General features: G+C 40.4%; 2 protein-coding genes across 2 annotated transcripts; both read left to right on the top strand.

Annotated features, from left to right (window-relative positions):
• Window positions 1-1,813: 1,813 nt before the first annotated feature.
• mtfp1 (mitochondrial fission process 1) lies at window positions 1,814-9,090 on the top strand. The gene is made up of 4 exons (XM_048259928.1): window positions 1,814-1,978; window positions 4,526-4,653; window positions 6,058-6,290; window positions 6,933-9,090. The coding sequence occupies exons 1-4, from the start codon at window positions 1,909-1,911 to the stop codon at window positions 6,997-6,999; spliced, it is 498 nt and encodes a 165-aa protein (XP_048115885.1). The 5' UTR covers window positions 1,814-1,908; the 3' UTR covers window positions 7,000-9,090.
• Window positions 9,091-9,685: 595 nt separating this feature from the next.
• Window positions 9,686-12,601, top strand: LOC125305017 (zona pellucida sperm-binding protein 3-like). The gene is made up of 9 exons (XM_048259611.1): window positions 9,686-9,794; window positions 10,000-10,178; window positions 10,273-10,370; window positions 10,461-10,549; window positions 11,007-11,187; window positions 11,729-11,834; window positions 11,927-12,089; window positions 12,184-12,267; window positions 12,448-12,601. The coding sequence occupies exons 1-9, from the start codon at window positions 9,734-9,736 to the stop codon at window positions 12,594-12,596; spliced, it is 1,110 nt and encodes a 369-aa protein (XP_048115568.1). The 5' UTR covers window positions 9,686-9,733; the 3' UTR covers window positions 12,597-12,601.
• Window positions 12,602-15,832: the final 3,231 nt, after the last annotated feature.

The following is a 15,832-nucleotide window of genomic DNA, read 5'->3' as shown; positions in this document are numbered from 1 at the left end:
TTCTCTGTTCTTGTTGCCAATGCATCTTTATAGAAAGTGAAAATGTTTATATATATTGACATCATAGCAGTAGCAAAGATCATCTGTAATGTTTGACAGTAGGGTATAGGACAAAAATACAAACCTACCCAAAAATGCAAATCTCATTCCTCTTGTGCACATGTTAATTAAAATTAGTAGTTAGTCTTCATTGGTAGGCCTAGTTAGTAACTATAGTTACTCTTCATTGGTTTCCTATAGCAGCCAGAATTAAATTAGAGAGAAGGATTATGACAGCTAACGAAAGAGGTAACACAACAGCTGGAACCGGCATTTTTCGTCATGAAAAACTAGCTAGGCCTACTACCACTCCCGTCGATGCGTGTGATGTAGGCAGAGACTTGCTAATGAGGAGACACAGCAGTCAAAAAATCCTGCATAGAAACGCATGGGGTTAGCTTGTAACGCCATAGGCGTTGTCTACGCATATCACACCCCTTCCACGGCAAAACGTCGACATGTGAATACATTGAGCCAATCATGTGTTGTGTTGTGAATACATTGAGCCAATCTTGTAGCCTGGAAAATCCAGACCCTGATAATCTAGAAAGATTAAGGGTCTGGCAAAGAACAATGTAATGGCCCAACTCGAGGGGCGGCAACAAGCATGCATTTAAAAATCTCACTGCACGCAATTGGATAACACTAGACCATATTTACTCTGAATGATTTCGGACTGCGACGCAATCTGATAACACTACACCCAATGTGTACTGTCCTCCAACGTTGCAGCGCTGTCTTCATCAGTTTAGCTGGTTCCCAGGAATGTTGGGGTAAAAGTAACGTGCATCATTGCTCTTTGCCAGAGTGTCTCGCAGAGACAATTCCATTGTGCTCTTGCGAGAACTCTGGATTTCCAGGGTACCAATCTTGTGGTGTGTTGTGAAGACATCGTGCCAATCATGTGTTGTGATCTCGCCGCTGGAGCAAGATTGGTGTCATGAATCCTTGCGCACACACATTTATAGATAGATAGATGTCAATAAGTCCCCAAAAAGCGTTGCAATATGGCCGCCGAGTGGAGGGACTTGCCATTAAAAGGACATTAAAAGGACTTTAATGTAGGTGAACTCTTGGCTACTAATGACACATCAAGTGGTATCCGATAGCTCACTCCACTGTGAAGGGGCACTCCCCAGCAAAGGGCACTTCAATGAAGTGGGTGAAAGGAAGAGTAACATGGGACATGGCTTAAATCCCTCACTCTGGCCTATAGGACTGGATCTGCATATTGCTAGATGACAGTCCAGACTCCTCTTCCTCATTGGTAGATTAAGTAGCCTAATAATCTATGGCCTTGTGATAGTTGGGGATTTTAAGACTCATCTGTTCACCTTGTACTTAATTAACTTAATTAATTATTGGTTATGGTTTGTAGATTATGAAAATGAAAACTCATTATTTTATTGTTGATATTTTATATTGTTATCATATTGATAGACCTGTTGCTGTTATTAATACTAATATTGTTATGCGTAATTGTCTTTTTAACTCAAACTATAAGGCCTATTTTAACTGATAATGCAGTGCAATCAAGGCTACTGTAGAGTAACCAACCAGTGACTGTTGCATATGGAAATAATTATTGATAGACATAGACTAAAGCCAAATTAATCTATTAGTAGACATGATGTGATAATTAATTGAATAATAAGCTAATAAACTAGGTCAATTTTCTTCATGTGGTTTTCTTGCATGATGCTTGGTTATTTTTCGCTTTTCATGTCATCTGGTCACACGCAGATGTACCCTTAAGCCGTGCTGCATAGAGAACAGCTGAACCAGAGACGGAATCTTTGGCTGAACCTGCTTGGGCTATCATAACGTTACCCTCAAGTTAGCTCCTTCACATGTTATGGGATAAGGACCATGGAGACACCACCAGAACAAACTAGCAAAGAAGTTGATATATATCGCGACACATGGGTCCGCTTTCTGGGTAATGTATACATCCGTATGAGTTCATATGCGATATGTCGTAGCTAGTGAGGTTATCGTTAACTGTTAACATTAACGATAACGTTCTAGATCTCAAAAAGAATATCGACAGGGTTATGCAATACTTGGTTATGGATGGACATGATGATAATTAACCAACGTAGCAGCAGCAGTGACAATGTTATCAGTTCCAGTGTTGTAGACTGCTCCACAAGGACATTGTGTTGCCAAGAATGTACAATATTTATTTGTAGCCTAGAATTCTAACTTTTAACTGTTTGTGCTACAGTGTTCTCTGTTGCCAAGCTAACTTGGTTAGCAAGCTAAGTTAGCTAACGTAATGGCATGGTTGAGTCATTTAACTTAGGGAACGCCCATAGACTAACATCATGTTTCACGATTCAATGAATGCAAAAACAAATAACACCACACCTTATGATAACAATAGGCACATTAGTCACTGACCGACCGTTCATGCTGTGCTAATCATACAGCCTATGGAGTTATTGTAGGCTGGAGCTCCTGTAACGTTTAGCCTATATTAAAACCTTTTCCAAAGTTGTATGTAACGTTTGGCTAACTTAACTGGTTGAGCCATAATCATGTTCAAATGAGCCATGTCATGTTCAAATGTCAAGTGAGCAGCTTAAACGCAGAATTGTAACTAAGGTTTAAACAAGGGAACAAGCTCACTGGAACTACTAGGCTAACCTCCGAAAAACACAAGGTAGCCTACGCCTACAAACTGATTTCCTAGTTCTGTTTTTTTTTTGCTAGTGCCATCACTGTTCATTAATTAATGGTAGCCTACTCAATAAGCCTGGCTACAGTAAATATAGGTTTTGCATATCGACGCTGCTTCCCTGATAGTGGCCCAAGGTGACTTTGACAAATGCATACTGTTACAAATTTGAAAGCTCAGGCTAGCTGGGTCCACCTGTACACAGTAAGCAGTCAACTCGTTACAATTACAAGGATACAAGGATACAAGGAAGTTTATTGTCACATGCATATAGTTACTGGAAGTAAGAAATGCAGTGAATGCAGGTAAAAAGTGCAGTAGAAGAGGGGTTTAGTAGATTAAGTGGCAAGGGCTGCATAAAAAGGTGGGGGAGGATTGGGATTGGGTGGGGGGCACCAACAAGGAGCACCCAAGAGCAATTTCAAGAGCTTATATTTTTTTACACAGTGGCTTTAGGTGGCACACTCAACACTGTTCAGCAACTGAATAAAACACAATCTTCACATTGTTACTGCTGTTGTCTATCTTGTAGATAGACTATGGTTCTGTTGGATTATCCCACTCCTCAGGTCTATTCGATAGATAGATAGATAGATAGATAGATAGATAGATAGATACTTTATTGATCCCCAGGGGAAATTCAAGGTCTCAGCAGCATACATACAACACAAACACATTCTTTAACAGCAATTCTATTCTTTTTTAACTGAATGAATTACTTGAATTAACTCCACCCATTTCATTAATGTAAAGTGTAAGGTGAAACATGTAATGCCTACTGAATAGCTTCTGAATTTAATCCATCTTGCAAGCATATGAACAGGAAAAATGTGCACTGGATGTTTTGAACTGTATTGTCTTTTATCGTGTTCACAAATTGCCCTTGTAAAAGTGCCTTTTGAGTTGGCAGCAGATAAGAATTTAAGTAGATGACAAGGTGGACCGCTTGTATTTGCATTTCTGAAGATAAAAAAATACATTTTCATTTAGCCTAGTCACATTGTGGCAGATGCTTTTATCAAAGACACCTTCTTAAATCATGCACATAAACATATAGGCCTAGCACATTTCAATATAAATGCAATATAGCACATTTGATGCACATGGGCAATTCAGTGTGTTTACAAATAAAAAAACAACAACAAAAGAAAACAGGTAAAGACAACCAAAGAATAGGCTAGCATTTGTATGAAGGCTTCACTCCTGCCTCATTTCCTTGCATATCTATTAAGTTTAGCCTTAATTTGAAACCTTAAGATAATCTCATATTTGCATTTTTTGTGTTTACATGGTTTGGAGAAGGATGGCAGTACAGTCCAAGTCTATCAAACAAACATACCATCCAACGCACACACACATATACACGTGCACTCACACCCACACCCACACCACTGCCCACAAACGTTATTAGCCAAGCTGTCTGTGTGAGATCAACTACGGAGTAGCATTATTAAAGGCCATGACCCACTTTCAGGAAGGAAATATGTCAGAGGGGTTATTGCTTTTTATTAATTTGTCTGAATAAAGCAGCATGTTTAATATAGCCACATGTTTGTTGTCCCACTGTACGCACGCCTTTAGCAGCTCATGAGCGGAAATTTGAGTTATTACTTTGATATATTCTGGCACCAGCATCTGAGTCCTGCTTTGCAGAGGTGATTGGTGGGGGGATTTGGAAGCAAAGGGATGGGGGGTTGGTTCTAAATTGTTTAGAGAGGCTACAAACAATAGTGAGGTCGTTATTTTGGGGAGAGTTGTTAATTGCCCTCATTTCTTAAACTGGCATGTGCTGCTTGTGCCCTGTAGGCTATGCCAATGAGGTGGGGGAGGCCTTCCGTGCCCTGGTGCCTGTGAGTGTGGTGTGGGCCAGCTATGCTGTGGCCACGGCATACGTCTCCGCTGATGCTATGGACAAGGGCAAAAAGGCTGCTGTGGTGAGTATGCGTGTGTATGTGAGGGAGCTAATTCTGACTCCTGCTAAGCCAGTGATCCTTGAATGTCGCTGTTTAGGCAACATCAGATTTTTTTTATCTGTTGCCACCCGCATGTATTTTCTGCATCACGTTGATGATGGAGAGTGTGATTGCCCTGAAGAGACTTATATAATGTTGTACATTATTTTATCACGATTTATGCTGTGTGTCACAGAAATGTGCTAAACTGGCTGATTGCCATAGAGCCTGACAGTATCACATTTCCCAATGTCACATTGTCTTTGCCCTTTAGCTGCGGCGATTGGAAGAAAAAGCAGAAGTAAAGACCTCACCCTGTTAGTTTCCTCAGAATTACTCAATTTAGTAATAAAATAATATAGACAATGGGGTTCTGTCAACCGTACTTCAGGAATGGGTTTGAATGAAATGAAATGCTCTAGTTTTTGTTTGTTTTAATTAGATTCCACTTTATTGTCATTGTGCAGAGTACATGTACAAAGACAGCGAAATGCAGTTTGTGTCTAACCAGAAGTGCAAAAAAGCAGAAAAGTGCAATTTGATATACAAAGTATAGACAGGTGGTGCATGGACAGAACAGGATATAAGTGCAGTGTAAACAGTATTATACAGTTGGTTTACAGAAGTTGGATTACAGTAAAATAAATACAGTGTAAATATAAATATGTGCAATGTATTGTGCAGTAGCAGTAACATTATAAGAATAATATAGATATGTGCAGTGTATTAACAGAATATATTATAAGAAAAACAGAATACATATGGGTATTTAGTATGAACCATATAAACAGATATGGAGAAAGGAGTAGGATCAGAAAATAACCAGGGGACCGACTGTGTACTACTTGTCCTGTCTATGCACCACCTGTCTATACTTTGTATATCACATTGCACTTTTCTGCTTTTTTGCACTTCTAGTTAGACGCAAACTGCATTTCGTTGTCTTTGTACTTGTACTCTGCACAATGACAATAAAGTTTAATCTAATCTAATCAGAGCTTCACTGGGCGCACAACTGAAGTGTTCCGTTTGGGAAGTACCCAACGCTCTCACATCTGGTGGCTCGATGGTGTTTTATGCCCCTAACATTGTCTTCTAGGCAGCGCTGCCACCATTGACTTAAAGGCACCTAAACCTAACCCTAACCTTACCCCATGCCTAACCATAGCGCCTTCCAGGCAGCGCTGCTTGAAGACAATGTTGGGGGCATAAAACACCAAGAAACCGTCTGGTGTAGCCAGTTCCAGTGATTATAATAGAAACTAATTGTTGCAGCATACGCTCCATAAACGGAATGCTTCAGTTGCAGCGCAGGCCCGGTGTAGCCTCACTGTAAGCCCTGACTGCTGTCAGATGGCTTATCATTTTTTTTCCCTTTTGGCCCAGGCGCATGGGGATAACCCTGGGAAGACGACACGGGTGGGCGTAGCCGTGGTGGACACCTTCATCTGGCAGGCCCTGGCATCCGTGGCCATCCCCGGCTTCACCATTAACCGCGTGTGCGCCGCCTCTCTCTACCTGCTGGGCCGGGGCACGCGCTGGCCTTTGCCCGTGCGCAAGTGGACCACCACTGCCATCGGGCTCTCCACCATCCCCTTCATCATCAAACCCATCGACAGGTTTGTGTGTGTGTGTGTGTGTGTGTGTGAGAGAAAGAGAAAGAGAATTGAGTCAACTTACATCTGATACTCCTATGCAGATTATGGATTTATTGACTGCATTTTACTACACTTCCACAATTTACAGCTGGTTTCTAAACTGAGGTCAAATCAACATTAGGGCATGAATCCGTTTATTTTTGTGTGACCTTATTAGCTAAGCCTCTGGTAGGGCATGCTGCTGTCTCTCACAAGCAGTCTGTTCCATTAGCCTCCAACTGTCTCTGTCACTCAAACGTGCAGTTTGACAGTTGTTCTTGAGGCTTTATTCCCAAGTGGTCTAAGCTAACTAAACTAAAGTAAGCAAACTAAAGTAAGCAAAATGCATTCAATGATACTTGTACACATAAACCTTATTACCTTATTTATGAATATTATTATAGTATTATTATTATTATATTATTGTACCTTATTTATGAATATTATTATAGTAACATTTGGTGAGTGTTTTTGAAAACATGACTCTGATTTATGATGTGTGTGTGTGTGTGTGTGTGTGTGTGTGTGTGTGTGTGTGTGTGTGTGTGTGGCACTGACTTACAATGTTTTTATTAATTGTTTGAATGATGAGTTGTACCTAACTTTTGTTGCACTGGCTTACAGATCCGTTGACTTTCTGCTGGACTCTAGCCTCCGTAAGGTGTATGGTGGCGGGGAGAAGCACGAGTAAACTCTGTCTGAGCCACAGCCATTCACCCCTTACTCCCTGAACCGTGCCCTGGCCTCTGACAGGGCTTTCTCTTGATAACGCCTTCAAGTCGAGGAAACCTCACTGTGAAGCACAAAGCCATGCACCCCCTCCTCCCTCCTCAGCCTTTTGTCCCAGCTTGTACTAAACGGGCCTTAAAGTCTCCTCATCAAGGTGTGAGATCATATGTTATCATAAGTTAAATGTGGTTTCAGTGAATTAGTTTGTAGTAAACACATTGAATGTCTGTCAGAGAATCAGCATGTTAGTCTGCTGATTTGGGAGCCATCCGTTATATATTTGTCTTTAGTGTTTTAATCAATATATGAATGTTTGTAGGTTTTAAAAAACGGTTATACCTTTCTGTTGGTTGGGATGCACACCAACCAAAGGTAGGAATACTGTAACTGCAGTTATCATTAACCTCAGGTATCTGGGAGATACAATACTGGGTGTCAAGGAGAGTCAGGACTCCAAATATATGTTGACGTGGAACCATTGCCCATGTACTATAGTTTGTATAATGCACAGAGCATTTTAGACTGTATTTAAACCACTGACCCTTGTACATTATGTCCTCATCAGATGATGCCAGTCAGTAGCAGCTATGCAGTTGCCCTGGGGGCAGTAATACTTCATTTTCATTCAGTAGACCATCCCATTACCATGTTACAGTTAAATATTACTGTCTAAGGGAATAGATTTGTCAGACATGTTCTTCTGTAGTTCTGAAGAAAGCTTTAGTAACCTCAAAGGAGCATTGTTATCAAATGATGCTAGATAGTACTCTAGGAACAGTAAGCCAAAATCTGAATAATGAACACCAAATATAAAAACATGGACATATTGCGGTTAGATTGACACTGTTGACTGCTGGGAAAGTTCAGCAAGACTTTCTGGCATTTTAAGCACACAGACATTTCCAAAGTAACACAAATCATTCATACATGACTGTGCTAGCAATGTGAAGGTCATAGGCTAAATTTCTTAGGTTGTGCTGAACTGAATTCATATGTTGGGTTTTTGGCTTACGTGTCATTGAGGTGCTTTAGAACTTCATTTACCAACATGTATCATCTTTTATTACGTTATTACGATTTGGGTTTTATAAATGAAAAAATCCTGTAAATTATATTGCTTGGCAGATATTGGGGCTCAGAGGGATTATTATTTTGGATTTACCAATGGATCTTAAAATGTTTTCAGAGAAGGTCTGTAATCAGATGATGTGTGTGGAAGCAGAATAAGTCGGACTGCACACATCTGACAAAACAAGTAAAGGACCTAGTGAGTAATTTGGAAGCACTTGATGCATGAAGGGAAAGTAAGCATCTTTGGTAATTCTATAAAACATTTCAATGACGCACCCCTTTCCAGGGGTCCATATTATATTTGTGTGCTATGCAAGGTGTACCAAAGCTGTACAAAACTGATGTGCTGAAAACAGATAAAGGAATTATTCTATTTATTCTGAGCACTAAGGTGATATGATTTATATATTGAAAGACAACCTTAAAGAAGGATATTGTTAAAAAAAAAAAACAGAGAGCAATAATATTAGAAGTAAGTAACGGTTGACATTTAGATCCATGTCCTTATTATAAATGTAACACATACCTTGGTTTCAGGGTTGTCATGTTTTCTGATGTTTGCATTTCATTTTTCTATTGTAAGCAAGTGAGTGAAGGGATTAAAAAACGTTGTTTACATTTGTTTTATTACCAGTATATTCAGTCTTGGAGTGGTTGTTAAAGTTTGAAAAATATTTCATTTACTAAGGTGCTTTGGGAATTCAAACCAGATAAGCATTTGGCCTTTTCAGCTGGCTCATGGCCTCATGACCTCATTTATGTTTGGGAACTTAAACTGTACATGTTGTAAAATAATATACTGTAACAAATATCTTCAAATACAGCACCAAACTGTGTTACAATAAACAATGTGAAAAAATGTGTTAAAAATGATAAAACTGTATACAAAACGTTACAGCTTTTTATCAATGCAAGGTTTTATTTTTCCACCTGTAACATGTCATGTACCATTAAATAAATACATTTCTAAACTGGCCTGTAACCTCTTCAGTTTTACCATTCATAGTTTTTAGGGCATTTTTGGTGTTAGTATTTTATAAAGTTTGGAACAGTCAGAGTTGTGAGGTTCCATCTGTGAGTTAGTGGGTAGGCTGTGATGGTAACAAATTATAAGATTGATTTTTGCTGATGACAAGGGAGAAACCATTCATGAGATAATAATTCACATTCACTGCTTTATCAGATAGCACACAAGCTTGTCTTAAATGCAAATAATAAGCTTGATAATAATTAGTCAAATAATAGGCTACATTTTGAAATGACCATGTGTTAAATGCTGAATGTTAGCGCCCTTAATATAAAGAGTGTCATATTATTGTCTCATTTATCATTTACTAAATGGAACAGCATGTTTTGATCGGTCATGTTTTAGCATAAAAGTGTACCTGATACAGGCTTTAAAGCCCACAGACAGTCTGCATTTAATCACATGAGCTTGCGTTCCACAACACATCCAGCTGTAATTGATTAATTGTGTCTGCACTGAGCTTCTTGAATTGATTAATTGGGTCTTGTTGGAGGCAGATCTTGGTAGGCTTCCAGCTGCCGCCCATCATTTTGATTTACTTTACTATCATTAGCTGACAAAAGCCGAGCAGTGTCAACACTGTCAGTAGGGCCAAAAGATGTGCTTTCTACAGCAAGGCGTCATTTTGATCCTGGTTGCAGCTTGCCTGGCTCAAGATGGTAATACAGTCATATACCTGTGTAATGTAAATTAACTCTGTTTTTATTTAGTTAATTAATCATGAAAAGTTCCTTGATTTGGTTGTAGGTATCAATTACCATAACGAGTGACTTAAACCTGAGAACCTATTCCTCTGAGACCTATAAGGCGTTTGCGTGAACTAATGTTAAATTTAAAGTTAGTTTTAAATTTTCTGATTTTCAGGAGGTTTTAATTTGGACTGTAGACCTGATGCAGTCACAATCAAATGGCCCCAGAAACTGACGCAAGAGCAAGTCCAAAACCCGTATACATTTCTCCTGGGTAACTGTCTCCCCTCAAGTGTGAATGAGGATGGGGTGCTCTTCCATGTTGGATTTAACGACTGTCTCTTCCAGAGAGCGGTAAGCCTGCAAACTATTTGTGACCTATCAAGAATTGTAGGCTTATCAGTTCACTGAATATTATTCTTTTTTTTTTTTTTTTTTTGCTTTTCAGGTGTTTGAAGATAAGATCATCTTCATGAATTTGCTATCCTACAGACCAAACTCTGCAGTTCCATCTGTATTTCATATTGTGGATTGTGTTTTTGACCGGTGTGTGTGTGTGTATGCAAACAGTGTAGGTTTGAGTGACTATCCATGCTCTGGTGGCTGTAACACTTGATCCTTGTTTATGTTCCGTAGGCCTGCATTGTTGACTCCCTTGGCTGCTCAGTCAGGCATACCGGGGACAAATGAAGAGAAAGTGGTTTTCAGCATGGAACTAATGAATGGTTAGTGGATGTGGTTGTCACTGTACTTCTCTCTTGCTCTCTGAGGCAAATGCTCTTAACCTCACATTGGCTGGGTTGTTATGACCGTTTTAATGGTATCAGCAACCAAATATGGTCCTTTCAGAGGCAGGTGGGCTGGCTTAGATCTGCAACAAATTAACTAATGCACAAAAATGAGTGGCAAGTGTCTTTTAGTGCCAGACTTGGGTCCTCAGACTTAAAGTACAGCTCTGACATGGGTGCTTTGGCTCATCCTGGCAAACCTGATGAGAGCTGGTGTAACTTTGCTTTATTTAAAAGGCCATTTTGCCATCCACACCTCAAAAGAAATGTGACTTGGATCAACTAAAAGATTTGTGTTTTGGTTGCCGCATTATGTCTATGTGCCATTAGTCAAATACTATGGGGGGTTTTTTTGGTCCATTTGATGCCCTCTTTGATTTTTATGCTGCTCCAGATGACTACAGTGGCCCAGCGCCCTCCACTACCTTTACCGTGGGCTCCAAGATCTCGCTCAGGGCCACCGTGGCTGTACGGACAGATGCACCACAGCAGATCTTCCTGAATGAGTGTGTTATGACTGAGTCTTCAGACCCATACCTGGCCAACGAGACCTACACTATAATCACAGACGAAGGGTAGGCATGTTGTGCTGCTCAGGGTGTCTCCATCCATCAGAAATGCACTTGACAGTAAGGGGCCGTCTAAAGCTAAAAGAGCACTTCGATACAGATCTCTATGAATAGGGGAAAACGGCCCAAAAAATGCTTTACCCCTGGTTTAACACCGTTATGTTATTTATGAATTAAGTGTCATAGTTAATCAAAGCTTTACCTCTGGTTTTACACCATTGATATGTTATGTGTCTTCATCAATACCCATGTTGCCACCATATTTGCCCATGTTTAGCTATGGCTGTGTCATGCATCCTCTCCACCCTGATTTGAGCTTTTAATCACTAAACATAATTCTCCTAATTAAATGCAGGGAGGGGAATCCTGAAATTCTGAGTTCTCTACAACAAAGTGTACATGTTCTACTTGTTGTGGCAATGCTTTACACCAAACCATTTTATAACTAGACAAACTGGGCAGTTATGCAAAATATCAGCTTAACATATATTCTGAATGTCACAAAGGTTAACTGAATATTGTAATTGTTTTATTTGTCTTTTCCAAGGTGTCTACTAGAAAGCAAATATGGAAACGCAACATTTCTACCCAGAGAGAAACCCTCTGAAATCCGTCTTTCTCTAGCTGCATTCGGCTTTGCTGACACAGAGGAGGTGTAAATTTAAATGCATCCTTGCGTGTATGCCTCGTTGACATTTACGCACTGACTTGCATTTTGAACTTCATTGATACTCCATGTTCCCAGGTCTACCTCCACTGCAAGCTGGTTTCATGGCAGGCCCAAAACCTCGATGTTGACATGAAGGCCTGCTACTACAGGAAGGACAAGCGGAAATGGGAGCTGCTCGATGATTCTTCTCGAAGTGATCTTTGCAGTTGCTGTGACTCCATATGCCAACAAAGAGCAAGTACGTCCAGTTATTTAATTGCCCTTTTTCAAATGTTGGGATACCCTCAAGTCTCCCACTCAGTTTGAGTCTCTTTCAATTGTATTTTCTCCAGGAGGACTGTGGCAGAATGTTGCAGTTGGTCCTATAAGAATTCTCCATGAGTCAAAGAAAGATTCCGCTTGGAAAGGTCCAGAAGGTTTGTTTTACATGCATACGCCAACATATGTAATGCTGGTGTGGAAATGTAATGAAGAAAATTTGTATTGTTTGTTGTATAATATTTGTGTGTTATCTATATTATAATAATAATAATAATAATAATAATAAAAAAAGTCTCTGCCGTTTTCTACATGTAACTATTTGTACTTTATTTCAGGTTCAACCGTATTCTGGCTCCTCGTCGTGGCTGTGCCTGTGGTCTTACTAATTGCAACGGGAACTCTGGCACTGAGCTATTATCTCTGTATATGGAGGGGTGGCAGGCTTGGGTACCGTCCCAGCAGGGACCTATTAAATAAATATTAACTAAGGAACTCTGATTGTCATTCCCCCTTTCAAATGAGTGGTTGTAATGGCTGTTGAATTCTATTTCGAACGTAATTACTTTTTAGCTGGCTATGAACTATCACTGAATGTCAAAGAGAAAGCATCTAATATTAGCAGTGCCTTATATTAGTTTAATGAGATCCATTGCCTCCCATAATGGCTAAATGTGTTTAATATTCAATGGTTCAATGTCTGGAGCCAAAGACGCATGTAAGAACATTGAATAAAGTCCTTACTTCATATTGCTGAGCTTGATTCTGTACATTTCCCTCGCTCTTTTAAAGACAACACTGTGATTATTTTGGGAATTTTAACACCTCGGTCTTTTAGCCATATTACCTGACTAAACAGAAAAGAATACCCTTGACCTTGTCAGCACAGTTCGCTGTTTAATCCACAAGGGGGCTCCGCGATCACTACTGTATCAATTGTGCGCCTGTCAAAGACGAGAGCCTGCATGGCTGGTTTACGCAGCCAGCGATTCCAGGAGTTGGCAGCGAGCGGATCTCCTGGGAAAGCCTGGGTTTGATGCACACGGTGGAAAAAAATGTCTCAACAGAAGGACGCGGCAGGGGAGGGGCGCATAAAAATGAAGTGGATGGAGAGGGAAAGCAGTTGTTAAATGGATGCAGCCGCCTTGTGTTCTGATCATTTGCAGTTGCATGCGCATTTGTTGTTAAAAGCTAATGTGTTTTCATGAAGGTGATTCAATCAGGCAGTTTAGAGTCAGCCCAAACATATAAGTCGTTAATGGGTTCTTATTAACAATCATTAGCCTACAAGATGGAGTAGGCCTATGCTAGCCTATTGTCACAGCATCAGCAACACAGACAGAAGTTTAAACCCGGTTACCCACCTCTCCACACGGGCCTTTTAAATTATTTCCCATGATGAATAGAACTTCAATCTTCATTTGTATTGTTTTTTATTATTTACCCAATTGGATTTTAGTTGGAGCCAAAATAATTGACAGTAAAACTCCTCTGAGCCAAGAGGCAATAGCCCATTAACGCATAGGCGACATCTTACTGAATGCTTCTGAAGGCTGGAGAAATGAGGTGAGCTCACTATGCCGCCACAACCATCATCAACAATCTCTCTCTCACCCTTTCCCCGAGCGCCCATCTTTCTCTCCAAACCCCTGTATCCCCGTGTTTCGTTTCCTCCACTTTTCCTTGCCTGCGGCAGCCCCTTTTTTCCCGCTCATTAGAATAATTGAAATTCTGCTGCTATTGGCATGTTCGGGAAGGGCGAAGCAGTAACAACTGCGGCCACAGCGGGAACGTGTAGTGGTGCGCAGCTAAGAGTAATGTTTTAATTCGGTTGTGAGAAAGGCGGTCCCAGATCAAATCCACAAACATTTATTATGAGGCACCCCTGAGCAATATCAGGTCACATTAGGAGGCCCAAGGAGACAAAGAGCTGATGAATTGAATTAATCTCTCCGCCAGTGATGGATGGGGGTGTTCAGAGGGGCTAGGAGAATGGGAACATTGTTCATCTGTCACTTCGATGGCCACAGACCTCTTTGATTTGTGCCTTGTATTGAAGGCCACAAGTGGGCAAGAGGGTTCCCCTTCACCCCTATGTGTGTTCATACACACAAACACATGCACAACAGAAGACTGTTGAAGCTGCAGACATCCACTTGCTCTATCACAATTCCTCAAGCTCCTTAGAAGAATGGTTTTGCTAGAATAACTCAGACAGTTCCCTATACTACAAAAAATGAATATGCATGTTAAATTGGAAAGAGATATGAATGTCAGATAAAATACAACTCTAGTGGTAATAAAACCATTAGCACCAATATTATTTTGTGCTGCTGTTATTATAACTGTGAACGAAAAAAGAGAGACCCTTTAGCTGGAAATAAGAAATTATTCATCCAGACTGATCAGTCATTTCGGAGACATTCAGGGGATTTGTCCCCTTTGATCTGCTGCTCCTGTGCAATTGTGAAGACATCCCTATTCAGCGTGCCAGTCTTTCTCTCTCTTTTCACCCTGTAAATCTCTCCTTAAAGACACAGTCGGTCTCCCCCTCCCCTCTGTCACAACTGAAGCCCCTGCCGCCTGCTGCTGCTCAAATGGGGATGGATAAGAGTTTTGTGACTGATGCTCTGACTGCCAGCAGTATTGAGTTTTAGCATTACATGTACTGTGTGCTGTTGTGGAGAAAACGGATACTGTATATCATTCAATAATAATGCCGCTGATCACAACTCGTTGTCTCTTGGTCAGGGGTGGGCGAGAGGTCACTCTGGAGGTTAATAAGTAAAGTGTTTTATCTAAACAGGCTTAATTTATTGAGGTCAGCTTAAGGCTAAGACCAGTTTTCCTCATGGGGAAATTAAGTGTGGGGTCCAGTGGCTGTGAAAAGAAGACTGGTTGAGAGACGTTAGAGCCTCATGACATCTTGTACGGAAATTAAAATCGGAACAATTAATAAATCCTTTCACTTGTTCCCAGGGATCCCTATACCATAGTAGGGTTTGATTCAGGTCTGTATATAGGATGCATGTGTAATTATGGGGGCAAGTATAAACATTAACGAAAGGCGGTCTGAACACACAGGAAAGATCAGGTGTCAAGCACATCTAAATTTCAGCCGTGATAGAAAAAGGAGCAGAAGCACGCAAATTCCAGAGTGGTCAGATAACAGAGCAGTAAATAGCACTAAATCAATAATGGATGAATGCAACAGACTCAGAAGGATGAGGAGGAGATCAATAATCTGGTGTCTGTCCACAGCCTGTGTGCAGCCAATGTGGCCATGTGAAAATCAGTGAGTTTGACAAGGTGTTGACCATTTATTAAATACAAAACAAGTAGCTTTATGTATAAGGTTAGGTTATCGTGCAAAACAAAACACTCTCAGGGTCTCACAAGAACTGTGAAGAATACCAGAAGAATTTAGGAATATTTACTGGTGTAATGATGAATGTTGTATATAGGCTCAAAAATGGATGTGCCGCTATATTGACAAAGGACTTCCGAACAAATCACGCAGGCAAATGCCGACAGCACTGTTTGGGGCCTGTATGAAAGGGGAAAAGCCTTCTGAGATATGATTGCTGGCACAAGCTAAACGGATGGGGATAAGTGGTAGACCGCAATCTGCACAACAGAAGCGGGGCCAAAAACAAATGTATCTAAAGCATTAAGTGAGTAATTTCACTCACCGTAATTAAAACACTATTTTTTTTTTTCTCT

Source organism: Alosa alosa, chromosome 12 (genome assembly GCF_017589495.1).
Source record: "Alosa alosa isolate M-15738 ecotype Scorff River chromosome 12, AALO_Geno_1.1, whole genome shotgun sequence".
Taxonomy (NCBI): Eukaryota; Metazoa; Chordata; class Actinopteri; order Clupeiformes; family Clupeidae; genus Alosa; species Alosa alosa.
Note: the sequence above shows the minus strand (reverse complement) of the source record. Positions and strands in the feature narration are given on the sequence as shown.

Excerpts from the sequence above, each read along its gene's own strand:
- LOC125305017 (XM_048259611.1), top strand. The coding sequence starts at position 9,734 with ATGTGCTTTCTACAGCAAGGCGTCATTTTGATCCTGGTTGCAGCTTGC. Across the intron at positions 10,550-11,006 it reads CAGCATGGAACTAATGAATG|ATGACTACAGTGGCCCAGCG; the intron begins GTTAGTGGATGT and ends ATGCTGCTCCAG. Across the intron at positions 12,268-12,447 it reads CGCTTGGAAAGGTCCAGAAG|GTTCAACCGTATTCTGGCTC; the intron begins GTTTGTTTTACA and ends ACTTTATTTCAG.
- mtfp1 (XM_048259928.1), top strand. The coding sequence starts at position 1,909 with ATGGAGACACCACCAGAACAAACTAGCAAAGAAGTTGATATATATCGC. Across the intron at positions 1,979-4,525 it reads CACATGGGTCCGCTTTCTGG|GCTATGCCAATGAGGTGGGG; the intron begins GTAATGTATACA and ends TGTGCCCTGTAG. Across the intron at positions 4,654-6,057 it reads AGGGCAAAAAGGCTGCTGTG|GCGCATGGGGATAACCCTGG; the intron begins GTGAGTATGCGT and ends CTTTTGGCCCAG.